The sequence below is a fragment of the Typopeltis vanoorti genome, chromosome 24 (assembly GCF_054136105.1).
Source record: "Typopeltis vanoorti isolate ZY-2024b chromosome 24, IOZ_Tvanoo_1.0, whole genome shotgun sequence".
Taxonomy (NCBI): domain Eukaryota; kingdom Metazoa; phylum Arthropoda; class Arachnida; order Uropygi; family Thelyphonidae; genus Typopeltis; species Typopeltis vanoorti.
Genome location: NC_143572.1, coordinates 25203662 through 25229311, shown reverse-complemented (window position 1 = coordinate 25229311; position 25650 = coordinate 25203662). Strand labels below are relative to the sequence as shown.

At 36.3% G+C, this 25650-nt stretch overlaps 1 protein-coding gene across 13 annotated transcripts in view; it reads right to left on the bottom strand.

The window, feature by feature from the left end:
• Positions 1-25650, bottom strand: part of LOC150093031 (terminal uridylyltransferase 4-like) — a 621373-nt gene that overhangs the window by 311827 nt on the left and 283896 nt on the right. For all 13 annotated transcript variants that reach the window (XM_090413455.1, XM_090413456.1, XM_090413454.1 and 10 more), the window contains 2 exons: positions 23965-24130; positions 6277-6432 (listed from right to left, as the gene is read on the bottom strand). In XM_090413455.1, coding sequence (XP_090269581.1) covers positions 6277-6432; positions 23965-24130 — 322 coding nt within the window. The remainder of the gene's footprint in view (positions 1-6276; positions 6433-23964; positions 24131-25650) is intronic.

Genomic DNA, 25650 nt, shown 5'->3' with positions numbered 1-25650 from the left:
ATTTCAGAATTAACTACAAAAGTTCAAAATGCTTCAAAGTTCCAGCCAAGGCAGACTGCCCCCCCCCCTCCACCCTCCCCTAGCTATCATACTTATTCTTGAATTCATTCACACTGCTTGTACACACACACACACACACACAACATCCAATAGCAATCCATTCCAATCAAGCACCACCCCATGAGAGAAAAATCTAGCCCTCATCTCCTTCTTAGCAGCATTCATTCTTAGCTTCCAAAGATGTCTCCTAGTCCTTTCCCCACTCTCCATAAAATGAAACATTTCATCAATCGAAATCCTGTATGACCCTTTCAGAAGCTTGTAATCTCGATCATATCACCTCTCTTTCTCCTGTTTGCTAGTGTCTGCAATCTACAAATTCTCAATCTGGCTTCATAATCAATATTAATACAATTGAGATATCATTTTTAATACTCTCCTTTGCACTCTCTCCACTGTATCAGAATCACAACAAAAACCAGATCTGCACACTATAGTCCAAATGAGGTCTTATCAAGGCCTTGTAAATAGGCAAAATAACATCCTTATCTTTACATGTCAACCTTTGTTTCAGCAATGCAATTATCATTTGAGTTGTATTTGCAATCTTTACTATATGGCCCTTGAACTCACTACCTACTAACAATTGAAGATCCCTAGCCTAATCTATAAATATAGTATATCTACTAAAATAATATTTCTTCTAGCATAATTCCGCCATCGTTGGATATCTAATCACGCCAAAGTGCATGGCTTTGCATTTAATGACATTGAACTGACATCCATTTTTCCATGCCCACAAGTCCAGTTTATTCAAATTATTCTGCAAGTACTGCATATCAGCAGCATTCCTGGTTACCTTACCTATCTTTGCATCATCAGCAAATAGATGTATGTCACCAGCCAAATCCCTCCCAATATCATTAATGTAGAGATTGAATAACAGTGGACCTAAAGGACTGATCATTATGGTACACCACTAGTTACCTTAAATCTTGCAGACTCACATCCCCATATACCACTCTTTGATATCTGTCAGTCAGCCATCCTCTTATCCACACTAATATCCAAACCATATTCTTCAATTTATGCAACAGTCTTCCATGCTGTATTCTGTCAAAAGCCTTAGCAAAATCCAAATGTATCATGGTGTATTCATTCGCTTTGTCTATTCAATGGAAACATTATTACAGAATGTGAGCCCTGACCAACATTTCCAAAATCTTCACCACCACTCCTGAGATACTGATTGTTTGATAGTTGGATACCTCAGTCTTTGCACCGCCCCTTCTGCAATGGGATTACCATGCATTCTTTCCACTCCTGCAGAATCTTCCTTGTTCTCAGACTCAAATTATATATCTTGCTTTAAGGAATAGCATGGGCTGTAAAGCAGTGTCCAGCTCAGCTGAACATTGCTTTACAGCCCATGCCAATATCCCATCAGTGCCTATTGATGAATTCTTATTCAGTTTGTGCAACAGTTCTAATATCTCCTCCTCATACACCTGAGTTTCTTCATCCAGTGAAGAGGTAGCAGTGGAGTTATTCTTTCATATTCATTCTTTCTTTACTTGTAGCAATCGACAGAATTCTTTCTCATCTGGCCTGCTGTTTATAATTTTCATAACGGACATCATCCTTATGCACATGGTATTCCTTCCACATCATCCTTTCTTATGATTCTCTTGCTTGATAAGATTACACATCCATTTGACTCCTACTCTATTTATTCTTCAAACTCTCAGGATATATTCTAATACTGCATCATTTAAGTATTTTTTAAATGCTTCCCATACACTGTCATTATTCTTCCCATCTAACAACCAATACCATTGTGCTGAACTCAGTATACTCCTCAGTTGGTCATAATTTCCGGCTTTGTAGTTCGCATGTAATCTTTTCTAAATAGAACATTCATAAACTTAGCCACTTTCCAAATGAGTACCGAATTATCACTGTCACCAACCAGAAGAAGAATAGTTATGCCTTTAACTGAAACATCCTCTGACACAATAATTAAATCTACCACTCTTTGACCTCGAGTTCCTTCTGTCACATGCTGCTTGAAAAAGTTATGTCTCAACAGCTCAATAAATTCAGTTTCATTCTTCTCACGAGATTTTTCTGCTACCCAATCAATGTTTGGATAATTTAAGTTCCCCATTATTACTCTTTTTGTGGCCATCGCCTTTATTTGGTGATGTATTTCTTCATTACTAACAACCAATCCAACAGGTCTGTAACAACAAAACACCCCACTATGCATTTGATCTTGTTAGATTCCACCTCACACCAGATGGCTTCAAACTCACTACCACATGAAAAACTGTTACTAGTATTACAATCATAGGTCTCAAACACAAACTGAATTCTAGTCATCTGATATCATTAGCAGCATGCCCCCTTCTTTCCCATCCTGTCTATCGTTCCTAAAAATACTGTACCCTTTACATATATGTTTACATTTTTCTCTGTATTCTTTAAGGGCACTTAAAGAATACAGAGAAAACTGCCAGATTATCTCCTAGGAACTTTCAGTATGTTTTTCTTCTTATCCATGAATGCTTCTATAACTTCTTGTGTCACCATGGTGTTCTTATCTATCTATCCATCCCTGAAGATAACTTCAACACATGCCTCTCTAACTGAATGAATCACCGTTTTCTTCAGAGCTTTTCAATTAGACTTCAAGGTTTAGTTTTTATTTTTGAAATGTTTCATTTTTTTTCTTGAATAATATTTTTACAACTGAGTTTACAGCTTACCTATAAAAGCTGCTCAACTTTAATTATTTTTAAAACTTTCTTACATACAGTTATTTTCAATGTGATATTCATATTTATCCTACAATTAAGTGTTGGGCACTTCAATTTTAAATTCTTTGTATACTCTCATATCCTGAACCAGCATAAAGATATCTCTATCAGCAATGACATAGTCAGTGAGGCTTTTATTTGTTGTGTCTTCTTTCCACATGAACTAGTGCACATTTTTATGTTGAAACCTGACATTAGTAATGAATAGTCCATATCCTGAACAGAAATCCAGCAGATACCATTATTATTATCCTTGCCCTTTTCTCCAAATTTTCCCAAAACATTTCAATATGATAGTGGGATTTATTTCCTATTCTGCTGTTTAGATCTCCAACCAAGGACTACTCTTTCCATTTCCTTTATGTCAGCTGCCTGCTCCAATGACTCAAAAAAAAATTCCTCCACTTATTTCTTAGAACATTCTGTGGAATCATAGAATGAAGTGAGTTTCATTTTTCATTTTGAGTTTGCTCACATAATTCTACTTGAAGCTGACTTCCAATCAAGAAGTTTATATTGATGTTAAGTGTTGAATGTTATACCTTCCTTTCCATGACTGTTATTGCCCTCGATTGTTACTGTTATTGAATATAACATCCAATACTTATTATTTAGCAAGAGCTCACCTATTTTTTGACTTCTTTGTCTCAGTAATGCCAATTATGTCCATATTATTGAATAAAAAATTGAATAGTTCAAAAACAAGAACCAAACCTTGGAATTTCGGTGGCTTGCTTTGAAAAAAAAAAAAAAAAGATTCATATATGTTAAAGATACCAAGTAATTTTATAAGCTAGGTTTATTTAATCCTTTTTCCCATGTAAGAAAACAGACAAGTAAGTCAAGTTTGTAGCTGCACGTAGTGCAACACTAGGCAACTCGTGGTAAAAGTGGAGCAAGCTCTAATCACTTTCCTTAAAATTTTCCCCTAATGTAAAGTACATTTCCGCAAAGAAATGTATGATGCTATGCATTAAGATAATTTTAAGTCTGGCTCCCACTGACAAGACCTCAATAAAGGTCGAAACCGGTATGGGTAGTGACCATTATCTTAATGGTCACTACCCATACCGGTTTCGACCTTTATTGAGGTCTTGTCAGTGGGAGCCAGACTTAAAAAATGCCAAGGGTGGGAAAAAGGATTAAAAAAACTTAGCTTATAAAATAGCTTGGTATCTTTAACATAATATATACCCAAGGCAAAAACTTTCTACAAAGATTCATTCAGTTAGGGAGGCATGTGGTGAAGGTATCTTGCTTACAGAATTCGTTAGGAGAACTGACATCACATTCACTTATCAAAATTAAAATATCAATACCAGTGATTCTGATGTCAAAAAACTATCAGAATCACTGGTGTTGCCATTTTAAAGTTGATAAGAACAAGTTTTTGCACTTCACAGTGAAAAAGTGTAAGGTTGTGCTACTGGTGGAATTGATCCATGACCTGGAACTACTTATTCCGGGTCATGAATGAGATTTGGGATATGGGGAGGTTTAAACAGAGAGGTACCTTAGAAAAGTTGAACTATGCAATGCAATGCATTGCATTGCTACTATGATAAGAAGAATAAAAGGTTGGTATAAAATCTTGACCTGTACAAATTCTTGATCAGATCACACCTGAACTATTGTGGGCAAAATTGGTCATCTAGTTTCCAATGAGATGACTCTGAGAGAGAAGTTAAGGAAATGTAAATTGCAGAATTAACTGGAAAGGCAGAAGAAGTGATATGATTGCAAGTTTCAGTTGCTAGAGCAAGGGTAACTATCCTTGGAGTATGGTGAGCAAGAGAATGAGAACTAGATTTTTCATGTAGAGAGTGGTGTGTTGTGAAAATGGTGAGTAAAGAATTAATTTTATTTTATTTTATTGTATTATGTTGGGCCCATATACAGGAAGTTGGCTGGTCAACCTATAGTACATTAGTACCGTATATGGGTGATGGCTGTGAAAGGAGAAACTTGTTTACATTTGATTTCAACGCCTATATATTGTATTCCTTGGGAAATACATCGGGGAAAGACTGTTCCACAGTACTGCAGTAGCAGAGATGAATGAGGAGGAGAAGAAACTTGTTCTGTGGTTTCGAGGTGTACTGTAAAAGGATGATGGGCGGCAGCTGTACGTGTTCCAATGGGCTTAGTACAGGGTAGGGGAATTATTGATGCTGTTTCAGATGAACCTTTCCCATGAAAATATTTATAGAATATACAGATTGCAGAGACCAAGCGTCTATGTGAAAGTGAAGGGAGCGGGTTGGTGAGGGATGGGTCATTTATTAGTCTAATTGCTCTCCTCTGTATTAAGTTGAGCAGCTGAAACTGGCCTATATTCAACCCATTCCTAAAAAGGGTGACAAATCACTGCCATCTAACTACCGCCCTATCTCACTCACTTCAGTCCTATCTAAAGTAATGGAGAAAATCATTAACTCTCAAATCCTAATCTACCTTGAAGGTACCTGGCTATTAAGCGACCACCAGTACGGATTCCACCAAAGCCGTTCAACACGAGTTCTACTCTCATACATCAATTTTATGATGTATGAGAGGACAAACGCTATGGAGAAATTCGGCGAATCCCAAGTAGTTGCACTTGACATCTCCAAAGCCTTCTGACCGAGCCTTTGTGCCAAACTGCCATCATTTGGACTGCCTCAGGACTTCTGTAGATGGATTGCCAGCTTCCTGTCTGGACGCACACTATGTGCGATGGTAGATGGCTCCCTATCCTCTCACCATCCAACTAATGCCGGGGTCTCTCAAGGCTCAGTTCTCTCACCAACTCTCTTCCTTCTATATATCAATGACCTACTTCAGTTGACCTCTAACCCAATACACAGTTTTGCAGATGACAGCACACTACATTCCTCCCTTTCATTTGACAAACCCTACCCTATACAACCCACAGAACATCAACCACCACTGCCCTTAATTCCAACCTCCAAGCCATCCTCCGATGGGGCTCAGACAACCTTGTCAACTTCAACACCAGTAAAACCCAGTTCTGTCTTATTTCTCACAAAAAAGAACCATTTTCCCCCAGCATTGTTTTCGATAACACTCAAATTCACAGACAAGACGAAATTTCTCTTCTCGGAATTACCTTGACATCAAGCCTCTCCTGACATAAACCCATCACAACCATTGCATCCTCAGCTTCCAAAAAACTAGGTTTTCTCTTTTGCTCAAGATGCTACTTCACCTCTAAACAGCTGTTAACACTATACCAGTCACAAATCCGCCCAGCTCTCAAATACTGCTCTCATATCTGGAGTAGGGCTCCAAAAAGCTCCCTCAAAATATAAAATATATGGAATTTGAAATTTATACCTTTTATACATATTAAATATACTCTAGGTTGAAGTTCTTATTTGTACAATTACTTCATTACTTTTTTGCAATATAGCCATATTGTTTGATGCAAAAAAAAATTTTTTTTAAATTATCATACCTGCTTCACATGAAGCATCATCATCAACATCAGAATCAGATGCACTTGGAGGATTTACAAAATAAAAGTAAGTATTTTTTATGCAATCTTGAATGAATGTCAATACTTGGGAACTTCGTATAATTCTAGCAACATTCAATTTCTTACAGTAAGGATCTGAAAGACATAAAGGGAAATATAAAGTTAATAAAGATATAATTAAATTATGCAATTACGAGGGTTGTTTGAAAAGTTTGGTAAATTTCCAATACACAGTGACACAATTCGTTCATTCATACCAGTGTTGTCATGTATCATCTTTTCATGACCCCTGGCAAAATTTTAGCCAAGTGCAATGTGTAATTCTCATTTGTCAAACATTTAAAATGACTGTGTTCGCATTTTTCATAAAAATGGAAAAAAAAACAAATTTCATGCAGTGAAATTCTTTTCACTTTTCACTTTCGTGGGGACTCTGCACCAGCATTAAAGACTATTTATTTTAGATAAATGAGTTTAAACGTGGTCATAAGTCCATCGAAGATGAAGCATGCTCCGAACGCCCAACTGAAGTCACTGCAAAAAAAAAAATGATTGACAAAATCCATGGTATTGTTATGGAAGATCGCAGAGTGAAAGTGCGTGAGATTGCTGAGATTGTAGACATCTCAACTGAATGGGTGTATAATATCCTGAATGAAAAATTGCACATGAAAAAGTTGTGTGCACAATGGGAGCAGTGATTGTTAACTGTCAATCAAAACACATGTGAAAAGACATTTCAATGCAGTGTTCGGTGGTGTTTAATTGCAATTCGCAGGATTTTTTGCATCGGTTCGTGACTGTAGACGAAAACTGGATCCAACACTACACACCTGATCCAAGCAGCAGCCAAAACAGTGGATAATGCCTGGTGAAAGAGCACTGAAAAAAACGAACACCGTTTTGTCAGCTGGGAAGGTGATGGCCACTGTTTTTTTGAGATTCCCAAGGAATTATTATGATAGACTATTTGGAAAAGGGTAAGACAATAACAGAAGTCTATTATGCATCATTGTTGGACCATTTAAAAGAAGAATTGAAGAAAAAACAATCAAGATTGGCGCATAAAAAAGTGCTCTTTCATCAAGACAATGCACCATCCCACACATCGGCCATTGCAATGGCAAAATTGCACGAATTGAGTTTCAAATTGGTTCCACATCCACAGTATTAACTGGACTTGGCCCTGTGTTTCCAAACTTAAAAATTTGGCTCAGCGGAAAAAAAAAAAGTTGCTTCAAACAAGGATGTCATCAAGGCTGTCAATGACTATTTTGCACAATTTGAGAAATACTACTTTTTAGATGGGATGGAAAATTGGAAACTCACTGGACCAAATGTGTAGACCTCGATGGAGACTATATTGAGAAATAAAAGTGATTTTTTCCAAAAAAAATGTGTTTAACTTATTTTTTTTTACCAAACTTTTCAAACAACCCTCGTATATAAATCATGTTATCATATACTTGTGAACTTTATATAGTTCTAGCAATATGCAATTTCTTTCAGATGTGTATTTTGCATTATGAGATACTAAGGAAAACGATGTGAAGTCAACAGTCTTTATATGTAAGTAGACTAGTTGTAGAGATACTTCATGTGCAAACTTTATGCATGAAGTATCTTTGCTTACATCTGGATAAGGATTAAAACAATAATTTCTTGTCAACTATAATATAGAATACTGTAATTCTGTAGTACTATAATGCTATTATTAGATTAAGAATTAGATTACAGCATTATTAAGGTATTGAAAACAGTAAATTAAGGGAAGAATTCAGGAATTGGTGGAGAGAAATATGATATTCTAAAAGAGACAGTAGGGCAATGTTAAGAGGAAAGCTCTTTTTCACTTTACTACAATAAAGTGAACAAGAGACCAGGTGGATAAGAGAAATGCTAAATCATGATGCTCCTGAACTTTGAAAAAGCATTTGACAGGATATCACAATGATCCTTATTATAAGCTGGAGTTGGAGCAAATGGGACTGGACAGGAATAGCAGGTGAAATGAATAAGAGGATAGGTAATGAACAGACATCAGACAAAATAGTATACGGAGGAACTGACTTTGTACTGAGTCAACTACTGTTAAATTTGTATATCAATGATATTGAGAATGATGTGGGAAGAATATCCAGTTGTTTGCTAATTTTCGGGAAGAAGGTGAGCAACAGTTAATAATGCAGATAGATGCAGAAATTTTGCAGGATGATCTAACTAGACTTCTAGTTGAGAAAAGGATAATGGCTACTAAGTTAAAGTGTAGGCTCTGTATTGTATAAATTGAAATGCATTGCAAAATAGTGATGAACCTATGGATTTTAAAGTCATGGAGGATAAAGAGTTGAAATTTAGAGGACTTATTGCAAAAGTGGGCAAAAATATCCCAAACATCACTTGATAAGCAGGGATAAGGTAGTTATCATCTTTCTCTCTTTTCAAAACTTTGATATAACCATATTTGGTCACCTGGTTACTTCAGGATGTCAAAGTGATAGAGGAGATTCAAAGGAAAGAAACTAAAATGGTGACTAGTTTGTGAGAGTGTTTCCTATGAGGACAGACTGAAGGTTTAAGGTTTACAAAGTTTAGATACATAGAAAAGAGGGGATATGATAAAAACATATATTTTAGTAAAGAAGTTTTACAGAGCAGATGGTAAAGAAATTTTCTAATGCATGACTGCACAGGAATGAATAAGGCGTCACCGTTAGGAGATATAGAAATGTGTGCTTGCTAAGCATTTACACATTTAGACTATAAGACTCAGGCACAGGGGTGTTTAAGGATCAAAGCTGTATAACTGAGAGGACACCTCCACATAGTCTTTAAAGGAATGTGGAGAACCGACCAGGGCTTCTGACCTAATGTCCAATCCTCACCTTCTTGTGGTGCACCCTGTTGGATATCTACTGGATACTGAACGAACTACGATGGGCTGGCAATTTGGGATTTAGCCCACCAAATTGTATTCTTATTGGCTTAAACCAATATACAAAATGATGGTACAACATAACAAAATTTCATGCTGGCTGGGGCGTCGTCCGGTTAAACAAGGCCCCTGTTGTTTTTGCCAGGGAACTAGGGCAAAGAGTGAAAAGTCAGCTACTGGAACAAATATGAAAGCACACCCCAACTCAACATCACCAGAGTTAAAGATCGGTACTATCAACATAAGAAGCCTGAATGGCAAAGAAATGGAGCTAGCTGAGGAATTAGATAAATACCAGATCGACATAATAGGAGTGACTGAAACAAAAAAGACAAAAACTGGTGAGATCTTTCTGAGCAATAAATACAAAATGTTATTAAAATTTAAATTTTAATAACATTAAAAACCATCAAAGGCTTAAAATGTGGAAAAGTAGGAGTAGATGATATTCAACCAGAAATGCTGAAGTATGGTGGTATAAAAGTCTTGCAGTGACTGCACTGCATAGTTCAGAAGGCCTGGACAGAGGGACGAATTCCCGATGATTGGAGTAGAGTTCTCATAGTACCCATATATAAAAAGGGAAATAAAACTGAATGTGAGAATTACAGAGGTATTTCCCTACTGAGTGTTCCTGGCAAGATTTATGCAAATATACTTGAGAAACGGTTGAGAAGAATTGTGGAAAAAAAGCTTGGTGAAAAACAAGATGGATTCAGGCCAAATAGAGGCTGTCAGTATCAGACCATCACTTTACAACAAATAGTTGAGAAAGCATGGGAATATAACAAAGATCTGTATTTAAGTTTTGTCGATCTGGAAAAGGCATATATGACAAAGTGCCAAGAGAGAAGCTATTCAATACGCTACAGTTATATGGTGTCAATGGGGCATTATATCAAGCAATACTTAGTCTTTATGTGAGTTGTAAGTCAGAAATTAGAATTGAAGGAAGTACAGGAAGTGGTTTAATGTTAAATCTGGTGTGAGACAAGGATGTACATTATCCCCTCTGTTATTCATTATCTATGTGGATCACATTATGAAGGAAAGTGGAATTAAAAATGATATCAGAATTGGAGATGTTAATATCAGCACTTTGCTTTATGCGGACGATGTTATACTTCTAAATAAATCCGCTACAAGTCTGCAAGATTCCTTGACTAAATTGAATAACTGTTGTAATGGATATCATATGAAGGTCAGCAATAAAAAGACGAAGACAATGAAAATAGGTAAATCGTTGAAAATGTCAACTGCATTGTGAACGGAGAACCTCTGGAACAAGTAAAACATTTCACCTACTTAGGCACAATTTTTAGTGAAGATGATAAATTAAATATGGAAATAGACAACAGAATCAACAAAGCTGGTATGGTAGGAAGTCAAATGAATAAATTCATATGGAATAAGAGAGAAATTAGTCTGAACACTAAATTAGCTATATACAAGACAGTGTTCAAACCAGTTTTAACTTATGGATCTGAGAGCTGGGTCAGAAGTAAAACACTTGACCAAAGACTAGAGACCGCAGATATGAGAGTCCTGAGGCAATATCATATTAAAAATGAGGATGTTAAGAAAAAACTTGACGTTGTCAGCATCCAGAAATGCATTAGCTGAGCTAATCTCAGGTGATATAGTTCACTTAAATAGAATGGGCGAGGAAAGATTAGCAAAACAAGTGTTCTCCTCCAGGTTGGCAGGAAAATGACCCAGAGGAAGACCAAGATATAGATGGATTGATATGGTACAAAGTGCCTTAGACAATAGAAATATAAAATCTGATAATGTTGGAGTCTTGACAAGTAACAGACTGATTTGGAGGAAAATAGTAGATAGGAAGTTAGTAATGATGTAAATTTTTCATGTAGTGCTATCATATCCTGTATACCCCTTGAGGGTACATGTCAGGAATTTGATGATGATGACTCAGGCACAAAGTTTATTATTACTACTCAAAATAATCATATTTCAATCTGAAACTTGCAGATTATCTTCAGTTTAAATGACAATTCAAATAGATAGAATAACAACAATGGCTTTCATAAGTGAGAAACAAGTAGAGTGCTAGCTTCATCACAGTACAGTAGATATGAAATCTATACATATACAATGGTACCTTGATTTGCGAGCATAATTCGTTCCGAAAATGTGCTTGTAATCCAAAGCACTCGTATATCAAAGCGAATTTCCCCATAAGAAATAATGGAAACTCAGATAATTCATTCCAAAACTCAAAAATATTCATATAAAAATGATTAATACAAAATACATCTACCTTATATAAGGTATACGTATACCTTTTTATATTTTTATTATTTAAATGTAATATACATAAAGTAATATAATTTTTTAATTACATTACAATTACATATTACAGTAATTGTATTGGGTAGAACGACTTTCATAGTCACTAATGGAATCACCGCTATCTGTTAACTCTTTTTCTTTTTGTGTGAGGAACCTATCCAATGATACTTGCTTTTGCCTCCTTTTGAGGATTTCACGGAAATATAACATTGCATTGTCATTAAACAGATTCATCGCTCGCACTGCCACAGCCTTACTTGGGTGGTGCTTTTCTACAAAATTTTGCGCTGTTTCCCACATTTTACACCATTTGAAGAGAGGGATGTCTCCATCTTTTTCTTCTCCTCCTCCGTAACCTCTTACTGTTGCTCGTGATGCAGATCCATCAGTTCGTCGGTGGTAAACTCCTGGCCATGTTCCTCCACCAGCTCTTGAATGTCGTCTCATCGCCTCCAGTCCCATGGTCTTCCCCAAGGACACAATTTCATCGACAACTGGCAGCTCCTGTTAATGAACAAACCCCTCGACGCAATTAGACTATAGTTTTCTCCAAGCAGGATTAAGGGTTCTCTTCGTGACCCCATCCCAGGCTTTATCGATGATCTTGATGCAGTTTACGATGTGAAAATGATTTTTCCAAAACTCTCGGAGGGTACGGTTAGTTCCTTCAGTCACCTCAAAGCATCGCTGAAATAGTGCCTCGGTGTAAAGCTTTTTAAAGTTCGAAATGACCTGCTGATCCATGGGCTGGAGTAATGTAATAGTGAAGGAACTTAACCTTAATGAACTCGAATTCTTCCAGTAAGTCGTCCTCAAGGCCTGGAGGATGAGCAGGATCATTATCCATAAAAAGAAAGACTTTGAGTGGCAATTTTTTTTCTAAAAGGCATTTCTTCACTGCAGGACCGAAGACCTCATTAATCCACTCAATGAACAAGATACGAGTGACCCAAGCCTTGCTATTATTCCCAGAATGATACACGAGCAGGCGCTTGACTTTGAAATCACCGCTTGCATTAGCACACAGCAAGAGGGTGAGACGGTCTTTCATGGGCTTGTGACCGAGCATTGCATTCTCTTCTGCTGTAATGTAGGTCCTCTTTGGCATCTTTTTCCAAAAAAGCCCCATCTCATCGCAATTAAAAACTTGCTGCGGCAGGTAACACTCGGAAACCATGAGCTTCTGGAACTCGGCAATGAACGCCTCAGCTGCCTTTGCAACCAAACTCACAGCCTCTTTGTGCCTCACAACACTATGGATGCCACTTCTCCTCTTAAAGTTATGAAACCATCCTCTGCTTGCCCTGAAGCCTTCTTCGTTTTCTGTAGACATACCTGGCAGTTTACTTACGAGGTCAGCGTACAAGGCCTTTGCCTTTTCACAGATCAAGTTCTCAGGTTAGTTAGTTGCTTCTCATTTATCCACACCAAAAACAACTTTTCTACATCTTCCAGAATACGTGGCCATTGCATTGATACTCTCGTGACTCATTTTGCTACATCTAGCCCCCTTAGTTATTCTTTAATACTGTGCAAATCGTTGACGTAGACTTCTTATAACATCCTGCGATGGCGGCCACTTGCATACCTTGTCAGTGCCTCCCGATGATTTCCTTCTTAATTTCCACCATAATCATCTCCTTCTTACCAGCTTCCTTTTCAACCCTTTTCTTCATTGGGGCCATTGCTGTAGTACAGTTAATAAAGAACAGTCACTACATTTGGACACAAAATAAAAAAATGCTTTACGCACACATGGTCACAACGCTAGCACAAATGTTGACTATACGAATGAGGTATGCCGACTGAGATCGAGCATGCGAGACGATTACCCACAATCCCGAGCGGCTTGTGATCAAGTGATGCTCGGCAGACAAAGCGTATAGATGATACTCGTATTGCAAGACCTCGCTCGTTTATCAAGTTAAAATTTATTAAACATTTTTGCTCCTCTTGCAAAAACACTCGCAATCCAAGGTACCACTGTACATACAATTTTTTTGTTTATAAGTAACACGGATAGAATTTATCAACATTTTTAGTAGAGAAATAGTTATTAGGGTTCAATTAGGTATCGGGACTCCCTAGGAATAAGCAATGAAATTTGAAATAACATCTATGTTAAAGGTATCGTCCTGAAGATTCTGGTTCACAGAGCTCTGACCACTGAATCTTCTGGTTTAGGATCCATCTTTGACATCCATGTTGTTTCAAATTTCAGCATTTATTCAAAGAGAGTACTGAAGCACTTCTACATCACCAAAACTTCAACTAAAATGATTGCATTTCCCTACCAAAAATTTGGGAAACTCTTATCCTTATTATTTGTAAATGATACATAAATATATTATTTTTTTCTATATGTGTATTGATTTCATATACAGAAATGAACTGTGATGACATCAGCATACAGCATGTTGCTCACTTACAGAAGTATTATTCTAATGTTCTAAATTGTTAGTGAAGATGATCATTAAATTCAAATAAATTTTCTCCTGTCTAAATGTTATTACAGTGTACAGTCAGACTGTATATTTTGCTTGGAGAGATGGTAAATGAGTGGAACAGGTTGCAGAGGCAGTCATGAGTACTACGTGAAATATGCTATTCTTTGTGTCAATAATTGTTGCTGTGAGCCTCAAAAAAAATGCATCTTCAAAATTTCACAAGCTTCCTTAAATTTGCATTCATCACAACTTTTAATATGATGTAAAGAACAGGTTCCTTTCATTGTACTAAAACTTGTTATGAATGCAAATTTAAGGAAGACAATGAAATTTTGATCAACTATCATAATGTAAACAACAACAATGGTGGCCTAAAAATTCCAAAAATATGGATGGCACACATATATCCCAAAAACGTCTGTTTCAATTTCTCCAGCTAACTCTCACTTCAGGACACAGAAATAATTTCAGCTCTTATTTCATATACTGGCTGCCACTAATACTGTTTTTGTTTTTATTTGTTAGTAACATCTATCCAAATGAATAACAGGACTCTGGCTTTGATGTAGTATTTTTTATTTATTTATTTTTTTTTTACCAGAGGACAGGCCAGTAGTTTTAACAGTTGATCAAATTAATATTACTTTAGTGTACTACATGTACAGGTATTCCTTGCTTAATGCGGTTTTGCTTAACACGGGATTTGATTAACGCTGCAAAACTAATTGCAGCAATCCCTTGATATACGCGGCAAGAGTTTTGATTAACACGCCTTTAACCCTGCGGAGCTCGCAGCTGATCTGACAGATACATGCAAAATGTTTAATTTAAATATTCTTACACAATTCAGTGTATAGCTTGGAGGTGCTGTGCATTCATATATGTTACGAGTGATATTCCACACTGTTTTTTGCTGTCAGTTTGGTTTAACACGTTATGCAAAGGTTTGTGATATTTGACAGTAAATTGTATCTGAGAGATACTGCAACCTCTGATATCAGTATAGTATGGTTTAGTGCAGTGATGGCAAACCTTTTTACCCAGGTGTGTCAAACATCTTTTTTGTTTTTAAAAAATATTGACGTTGTTGATGTGCCACTTGCATACATGCATTATAAATTTAACTACATAATCATAGATGGTGACTTATACATGTCATATTAGGCTATTTATTTAATAGGACATTGATATAAAATCTATGAATTCATATTATACAATTAATTTAATAAACTGAAGTTACAAACTTACATTACATTTAATGACTTTTCTGTTGCTGAGTGCTAGTAGAAAATTGCTTTATAAAAGGGCTATGGTGTGTACATTTTAATGCTACACAGGCAGCGCTCAAATCATTGCTCAATCTATTTCTCCCTTTCAATTTGATATTACTTAAGGCAGAAAATAGAGTTTCACAAGAGTATGTAGAAGAGAAAATTGTTAGAAGAGCTTTAGCAAAGATTTTAAGAGCATGAAAGTTTTTGGGAAGCTTTCGGAGCTTTTCGGGTAAAGGTGAGGTATTCGTTGTTATACAGAATTTGTAGGGTTCCCCCTTACCAGAAACTCGACTTTTTCGTCCGAAACAAGCAAACTTGAAGTCAAGAATACTTATAGAAAAAGAGCTGAGCACCTCATCCTGGAGTTGTTTCGAAATCTATTGCTTAGAATTTCACAATCTGAATTTTTACATGTGGGTATCATGCAGACGTTCCCGCTCAAGTTCTTCTAATTCATTTCTAAGAGCAATAAACTTTCTTTTCCAGATAGGATTACACTGGAAGTCGGCTAGTTGCATTTCAAGATCTTTTAAATCCAACTACTCAAAGCCATCTAATTTAAGATCCATGAATTCTGTTTCATCAGGATACTTTATGAATTGGATTGTTTGTTCCAACATTCAAAATTGCTCAAATCTAGAAGAAAACTGCTCAGTTACTGACTTTAGAACTTCCATAGATTGGTTGATATGTTATTCACGATTTTTGGGACTGGTTTCGTTAAAAAAATTTTCACTCTTGGGAAATACTTAAAATTGTTACTTTCCAAATCACGTTGAAATATTTTGAGTTTATTCTCAAAGCCGAAACCTACCTTTGCCTTAACTGAGAGCGATCTTACACGATTTATTGCAGTTTTTTCATCAGAATACCAATATTTTTCAACATCCAAGGTGTGTAACCTGAAACCCTCAAGTGCATCAGTGCTGACATGTGTGTCATAGGTTTGCCATCACTGGTTTAGTGGGGTTTTTTTTATTCTTTTTTCAATAATTTCTAGATTGTAAATGAAAATAAATAAACCATCATGTATTACTGAAAAAGAGAGCCAAAGCTTATTTATCATACATGTCCTCTAGGATATGCACTTTTCATTACAGAAATTACTAAGGAAAGTGATCTGCAGCTTATTCGACCTTTACTACGAGTTGCCAATAAGGTTCCTTATACTTGAATCCACCGAAACTTTTAGTTTCTATATATTCGGCATGAAACTCTTGTAGTTTCTATATATGGCTATGAAATAATGTTGGATTCAATATTTATCATACATGTGCTCTAGGACCTTGTTCTTCAATCTGTGGTCTGCAGAAATTTCACAATGCTCCAGCCACATATATCAAATTTTCTAACCTCTAAGCAGCAGCAGATGGCACACTAGCTAAAAATTGTAATTTCATAACATTGGATTTAATAAATAAAATACTATGTACATTGGTTTATGTTTTTGTCTTGCAGTCAGCTGATCCGCAAAATATTTCTCCTATTTTCCCCAGTCCGCAGGTGTAAAAAGGTTGAAGAACACTGCTCTAGGAGATGTGCTTTACATTATGGAAAATACTCAGGAAGGTGATCTGGAACTTACTCCACCTTTACTATGAGTTGCCCATAAGGTTGCTTATGCTTGAATCCACAGAAATTTTTAGTTTCTATATTCAGCTATGAAATAATGTTGGATTCAATATCTACTTAATTTATACCATCATGTATTATCGTAGAATTTATGCCAATAAGAAAAAAACTAAAACTGTTCAAACGACTCTTGATAACTTCTTTTGATAAAAAAATTGCAGTAAATAATGTAGGTACAAGTATTTATTAAACATTTACTTTGCATTCATTTCATTCTTTTTTCAATTTTTCATTCATTTTATATCTTTCCTAAACGAGTACTATATAAAACGAATTATTAATACAGTAATCGATCATGGACGAATTGTAATTTTTACCATTGATTATTAGATTTGATTAACGCGATTTTGATATACGTGGTAACATTGAAGGATTAATTAACCGCGTTAACCAAGGGATACCTGTATTGTAATATACAGTGTCTCTTTTGTATACAGATATACAGGGTGTTCCATAAGTGCCAAAATATTTCAATGATTCATGAAAATCAGAAAAATTGGTATATTACAGTGTGGTTTGCACAAAGGTGAATCGCAAGGAGGAGGATTTTTTTTGGCATGGAGAAAAGATTTAGTTCAAATTTTCACTGATAGCGAAAACGTCAGTATTCCACATCCTTCATGGTGTGTTAAACTTGTATCCATAAAAGCTGCAATCTCTTCACCAGCTCTTACCAAGTGATACCACTAAGAGGGAGGAATTTACAACGTGGGCTTTGACAAAAGTCGCAGAAGATCCACAATGGCTGTACAACATCTTCTGGACAGATGAAATGCATTATTCATTGCATGGGACAGTTAATACGCATACGCAATGAAAATTGCACTTCATATGTCCAGAAGATGTTGTATAGCCATTGTGGATCTTCTGTGACTTTTGTCAAAGCACACATTGCGAAAGCCTCCTTCTTAGTGGTATCACTTGGTAACAGCTGGTGAAAAGATTGCAGCTTGTATGGATACAAGTTTAACACACCATGAAGGATGCGGAATATGGAGGTTTTAAATATGCATGTGATTCTTGCAGCTTCCCGTGCACTGCATGTTGAATGTGCCAAAAGGGCATTCATTTACAATAACACAATGCTGGTGCAGGCTTTGGATAACACTGGTCTGCCGGTGTAAAGGCAATTTGACAAATTTCCAGTTTTCCTCGAAACATCGTATTAGAGACTGTAGTCTGGCAGAAGTGATAGGATCTCAACCTTTCTTCATTATTTTCTGCATTCAAAGCTTTTATAAAGCTTCCATAACCGATTCCCCACTTACAAAAAATAACTTCACTAACAATGCCTTATCCATTGTTAGTGAAGGAATTGTTGAAGGAAAAGAAAAATTTGTTGCTATAATGTAAGCATCATAGCAACAAATTTTTCTTTTCACAAAAATAATTCTGTTTGCCCTAATGACTGGGAATTCGCACAAATTCATTACGAGATGCCAGCAGTACACCCTGCATTTTAGAGATTTCTCATTTGCACGTGTTTGAAAATGAGCCATGTGGTATACAGCACCCTTTATCGGTGAAAATTTGAACTAAATTTGTTTTCCTTGCCAAAAAAATCCCCCTCCTTCTGATTCACTTTCATGCAAACTGCACTCTAATATATCAATTTTTCTGTTTTTTTATTAATTATTGAATTTCAGCACTTATGGGACACCCCCTGTATACCGGGTGATTATAAAATAACATCAAGTGTTCAGAGCCCTCTAGCGAGTAATGTATTGGACGAAACACACCAATATTTGGTAGATGTACACAGGGGATTCGATTTAACGAAAAAAAAAATAGTACCAAAAGTTGCCAACAGGGGAAATTTTGGCGCTGTTTACTGAGTAAAATGCATTAATTTGCATTATTGCGTTTCTTGTGAGCAATTATGCAATAAAAGGAAAGCCTGTGATTTCTTATCATTCGTAGATGAACTGCTTTTCGATGCCTCTTACCTTACGTGAGCGTGCTTTGTTAGTCAAACTCTATTATCAGCGAAACAATAATGCCAGTGCTTGTCTTCGTGATTTTCAGCGTATGAAAAATTTACGAAAAGGACCAATTAGCATAACAAACTTACGAAAACTGATTTGGCGATTTGAAACTACTGGAACTTTAGCAGTGCAGGTAGGCAGGGGATGCAAACCAATCAACCACCAACAAGTTGAACAAGTTGCAACTGCTATTGTGGAACAGGAGATGACGAATGTGCAGAGTTCCAGCAGTGCACGAGCAATATCCCGGCAAACAGATATCGCATACATAACGGTGTGGAAAATCCTACATCAGATGTTGAAGTTTTACCCCTATAAAATCAGTCATGTTCAAAAATTGCGCCCTGGTGAAACGACCACACAAATCAACTTATCTTTGAGATTCTTAGCACGCATGGAAGTGGATGATGCATGGCCGTGGCAGATTTTATGGAGTGACGAAGCGCACTTTTATTTGAATGGCAATATTAACACATGCAACTGTCACATTTGGGCTGCAACTAATCTGCACGTGTGTCTGCAGATGCCTATCCACTCGCCCAAAGTCACAGTGTGGTGCGGATTTACAGCATTTTTTATCGTCGGTCCATACTTTTACGAGGAAAATCGCCAAAATGGACAAGTGACCTATTCCGCCAATGCTAACAGTATGCCAATATGCTACAGAACTTTGTGGTTCCACAACCGCAGCAAAGAGGATGTCTCGATTCAACCATCTTCATGCAGGATGGTGCACCACCCCACATCGGACATCAGGTACAGCATATTTTGCGACAACATTTCTCTGACAGAAGAATCAGTAGTCATGCATTTCCCGTGCCATCGCCACCAAGATCGCTTGATCTCAATCCTTGTGACTTTTGGCTGTGGGGATATCTTAAAAGCATTGTGTATCAAGGACATGTACCCGATATTCCAACTCTGAAAGATCGAATAACGTTACATGTGAGACAAATCAATTCCAATATGTTGCGAGCCACTGTGGAAAAGGTCAAGCACCATATGCAGTTCCTGGAACATCAGAATGGTGGTTATATTGAACCTCATTTGTAATTAACAATAAACGTCATGAAATTGCTGTGTGCTGTCTCTCATTTGCCATTTAGTCATTCACTAGTCACACCTACTAAAATTAATTTGGCAGCACCAAAATTTCCCCTGTTGGCGACTTTTGGTACTTTTTTTTTCATTAAATCGAATCCCCATGTCCCACTGTGTATGTCTACCAAATATTGGTGTGTTTCGTCCAATACATTACTCGCTAGAGGGCTCTGAACACTTGACGTTATTTTATAATCACCCGGTATATACCCAGATGATGACCTTGATATGAAGGTTGAAACATTGGGTAATTGTCTATATGAAAATGGAGGTATTATTCTAACACGGTAACTGTCTCCATAATTTTATTATTAATAAATCCAACAATGTATGGAAATGGGACCCATATATAGTACATGAGTTCTTAGGAATACGCTTGTGAGTGAGTATTAATGATGCTAACAATTTTTTTTTTTTTTTAAATAGCATATATTGCAGCTTTTTATCATATAATTGTACTTAATTTTTTTTCATACAAGTGTTCTTCAGCAGTGTTCATGGTTGGAATTTTGTTGATTATTTGTGTTTTTGCTACTGATTTGAGCCTACTGCTTCTGCTTACTAAAACTGAGGTCTGTAAAGAACAGCAACATGCAAAAGATTGAGTTCTGCCTGGAATTTTCCCAGTGAATGCACTGTGAGAATGCACATTGCTTCAAGTATGCACCGAAAAATGTGAAAGATTTGTGGCCTGTTAGAGTGAACAAAAAAAAGGAATGCTTAATGTATACGAAAAGTGTATTGGTAGGTTAGAGCATTCTGAAATGGGAGCTAGCATCATATTAAACAAAAATTGCATGAAAGTGTTAGTACTGATAACAAATGAACTACAGTAGAAGGGCATAGGCAAGAGTTGATGAAAATGAAAAGTGAAATGAACAATCTGGAAGAGCAAACTTGATGTTATTAAGACTATGGGACTTGATAATATATCACCATGTATTCTGAAGGAATGTACCAGTGAGTTGGCATCTGCCTTGATATATTTTTTTAATATGAGTCTTACACTGAGTTGAGTTCCAAAAGGAGTGGAAGGAAGGCAAGATTGTGGCACTTCATAAAGGCAGGTGTTGTGGTTAAGGTGTAGGAGAAGCTGGTGAGAACTAGAATCCAGAATTGGGTTGACAACAATGGTTTTATCTTTGATGGACAGCATGGATTTGCTAAAAGGAGGTCATATTTTAGTAATCAACTTACTTATTACAATTAGGTGCTTCATTGGACAAATTGGACAAAGGAGATGGATACATAGTAGTATACTTAGATTTTGCAAAGGCTTTTGATAGATTACCACATGATAAGTTGATAGTCAAACTAGAGCAGATGGGGGTTGGATATTAGATTAGTGCATTGGATCAGAGACTGACTATCTGATAGGTATCAGCAAGTTGTGTATGGGGGAGCAATATCCCAGAAGAGGAAAGTCACCAGTGATGTTCCTCAGGGGTCTATTTTAGGGCCATTTCTGTTTAACCTGTATGTTAATGATATCTTAGAAGATTTGGATGGGGATATTCAGTCGTTTGCAGATGATGCAAAATTTGGGATGAACTTTGAAGAGTAAAGAAGATGTGGCCGTTCAAGAAGACTTGAATAGATCAAGTAAATGGACATGAAAATGACGATGCAAATTCAATGTTGCAAAATGTAAGGTTTTAAAATTTGGGAAACAAAGATGGGACGTAGAAATTATACTTGTTGGGGATATATTGTTGGAGATGGAAAAAATAAGAGATCTTGTAGTGATAGTGGATAAGGATCTAAAATTAAGAGGACATATTGCCAAAATTGTGAGGAAAACACAATGAATTCTGGGAATGATGCAGAGGACACTGACTTTTAGAAGTAAGGAGATTCTTGTTCCACTGTATAAGGCTCTGATTAGGCCACACATGGAATATTTTGCAGAGATTTGGTCATCAGGTTTTTGAAAAACAAGAGATGTTGTAAATGGCCAAGAGGCAGCTGACTAAGATAGTTTCTGATCTCTGGAATATAGAATATGAGGAAAGGTTGAGAAGATGCAAGCTACAGAGTCTAGTTGATAGTAGGAAGAGGAGTGACATAATAGAGACCTACAAGTTAGTAATGGTTGTTATAGATTCAATGTTGAACAGGTTTTACAGAAAACGTTGTGAGATCAGGGGAGAACCAGAGAATCATCCCTGGAAGCTGTATAAGGAGGGTATGAACAGGAAAGTGAGAAGTAGGTTTTATGCACACAGAGTTGTGAATGAGTGGAATGGCTTGGCTGAGAGGGTGGTATCTGCAGAGAATTTGAGTCTTTTTAAAGTGTAGTATGATGAGCTGTATGTATAACAAAAGGACTTACTAGATGAGTCTTTGACTCCATGGGGGTTGTAGGATGATGATGATAATAATTTAAATGCTGTTACCAATTCTTCTACCTTTTCCCTGAATGATGCTCATGACATATTAAATGAATATAATATAATATATATAAATTATTTAGTTTTCTCTTACCTGTGTGAAGCTGTTATTTAAAACATTATACTAATGAACAAAGTTTGAGTTCAGAACATGCTAGGACTATGGTGCACAAATCTGGTTACATGATCTCTCAGAAAATTTAGAATGTTAGTTATGAAAGGTAAGCAGTTGAGGAAAACATTAAAGTTTAAGCTTTAGAGGACAAGTGGGCTCTTCCTAGAATCTGCTTAAGTTTTAGAACTTCTTACAAAGATTAACAAAAATGATTACCTCAGGTCTTAAATATTTAGTTATATTGTAATAGTTATAGCGTTAGAAATAATGTAATTTTAATATCTTCTATTTACCTTTGCTTAATTTAATGAATTAGAAGTAAAGGTCTTGAATTACTATCATTTTTAAATTTTGGATACTGGTTATGACTGTACAAGACATGAACCCATTGACTGTTTGTTTCTCTCTCTCACATACATACACACTATACTCTTAGAACATTCCCTAAAACACACTCCATGCAAAATAATCACTTTTTATGAGCCTTTGTAGCTTGGTCAGCATCGATGATACCCTTTGGCTGAAAAGATCTACGTCCAAATTTTCTGAGGTGCAAAGAATCTCTATAAGGACTTTGCCACTGAAAGTTAGTTAGCTGGTCTCATACAGAGATCGTAGGGTTTGCCATTCCATAAAACTTTGGTTTTTTCATTCCATAAAACAGGCAAACTGGTCAATAAAACACTTGTGACTAACTGACATAAGACACTAGCTTAATGGCCTTGGCTGCTTCAGTAATTTATAAATAATCCAATCCCCTGTATCTTTACAGAACACTTGGAAATAGCCTCCTGTTCTACCTCAATTTTCTTCTAGGTCATGAAAAAAACCTCTTCTGTGTTAATCTCATAAAAATGCTTCATCAACTTATATGTCTCAATCATATCATCCTTCCTCCTCCTATTCAAGCTCTACAAAAAAAAGTATTCCCTCAATCTAATATTCTACAGCTGATATCACTTTAATTACTCTTCTCTGGATATACTTTCCAAAATATCTTTGTCCATTTAAAAACGAGGCAGCAAAATTTGTGTACAGTGACATTTCATATATATGGCTTAATCAAGGTCTTATACAGTGGAACTGCAGCTTCATCGCATGTCAATGTCCTCCTTTTCATTGCTATAATCCATCGTGTGTCATCATAGCAAGTCTAGTAATGCAGATTCTAAATTTCATGGCACTGTTCACCAATATCTCTAGAGTCTTTATTTCCTTCTCCTTTCAATGTATTCCCACTAATTGAATACACTGCATCAAACTCTTACCTTCCTAAACTCCAGCACTGAATTAGTTGATATTCATATTTTTTCACCTAGAGTCTATTCGAATTCTGCAGAACCAGCTTCATCCTTATAGCCCTGCTCAAATTTGCAATATCCATTTAAATCCTCCCCAATTGTTAAGCTACTTCTTATTATCCATATAATTTATAATTGATTTTAAAAGCAATGTTACAAACATTTTTATCATACCTTCTATTGCAACTGGATAATTTCTCCAATTTTTTTCATTTTTGTGCAATGGTTCTTTCTGACAGATTGATATCACATGTTCATGCCAGTTAAATTTAAAGGTATAATATTTGAAAAAACCAATCCACAGTTCTCCTAATGTTTCATCGTTTTCACTTTTCCATTCCTGTGGAAAAGAAAGAAAGTAAGATAAAAAATAATGTGAAAGAATGAAAAATGCATATCAAAAATTGATGCACTCTGTGTATAAAAATATTCTCTAACAATAATTAATTTTATAATTAAAAAATTATTGATTCATCATCAACATTAGTCTGTTATCTGCAAACATTCCAATATTGTCAAAGCTTATATTTCAGTCATCTAATGCACTTCTGACAGCATCAATGCACCAGGATCTTAGTCCTCCTTTGGGTCTTCTTCCCAACATCCTCAGATCAAACACTTGTTTTGCTAACCTTTCCTTGGCTAAAAGTTAGAGACATTAGTGAGACTAGTTGATGGAGAATAATATAATTATATGGATAAAATGCAAGGGGCATGGTATTTCCAGAGAGGGCAGAGGAAACAGAATGAGAGATGTTTTACTAATGATAACAGAACTGAAGCCAAAATGAGTAAAAGTACATTGAAAAGACAGGAGTTCAGAGAGCAGTTCATCTGAGGCTACCTGGTTTGAAACAGGTAGCCTCAGATGAGAGGCTACCTATAAAATGTGTAAATTAGTCGATTCTATTGGCTGGACAGGAGGGGGGGGTATAAGGCAGGGAGAGAGTGTAGATGGCATGCACTGGCAAATTTATTTACATGATGACTGCAGGTCAGATAATTATTATAAAGTTTTTCAACTGTGCGGACATATATTGAGAGGAAGAATGGTCACGGGGAGAGAAGGAAACAGAACTTAAACAAGTGCTAAGACAACATTTAATATCAGAGACCAGAGGTTTGAGTGCTGGATTTGGTCATAACATCAGAGAATTTATCAGTAACCAATGTAATCATGCTCCCTCTTTTTGGAGAAAGTAATTATGGAATCTTGGCATGGGAGATTGCCAGACAAACAGAATTTTCTATTAAGAAGGGATATATGTGGAATTACAAAGCAGGTGATTATGACAAAACTGAGAAGTCAGCTTGGAGCAGTGTCACAACATAAGAATTTGGAGGGGGCAGAGATATTAGCAGTCCATGGGAGATGGGCAAGGGGTATTTGAAAAAAGTAGTATCAGACCGTATAATATAACTAGAATCAGGAGGATAAATCAGGTAGAAGTTGGATGGATCAAAAGCATCATTAAGCAGGAGTTGCAGAAAACATTGTGGATAAAATATAAAGAAAAGGGTGATCAGCAAGCCCATAAACAGTACAATACACAAACATGAAGGGTGCCTTAAAAGGGAGGAAAGCCAAAGCTATTTATGAGGAGCTAGGTGATGAGACCAAAAGAAATGTTATGTAGCTAACAAGTTCTACTGTTTCCAATCTGTAACAGATATCAAAGATGAGATCTTTAATGTTCAAGTACCTCCAATTGGTGGCGTTAACTGGAAGATCATCTTATGCAATTCATCAAGCAAGATTCATCCTGTTAGAGATACCCTTTGGAACATCAGTAAATTAATAAACAGAGTGTCATTATTCGTACCAAACTGTGGAAGTTCATGACAGAAGAGATCAGAGAT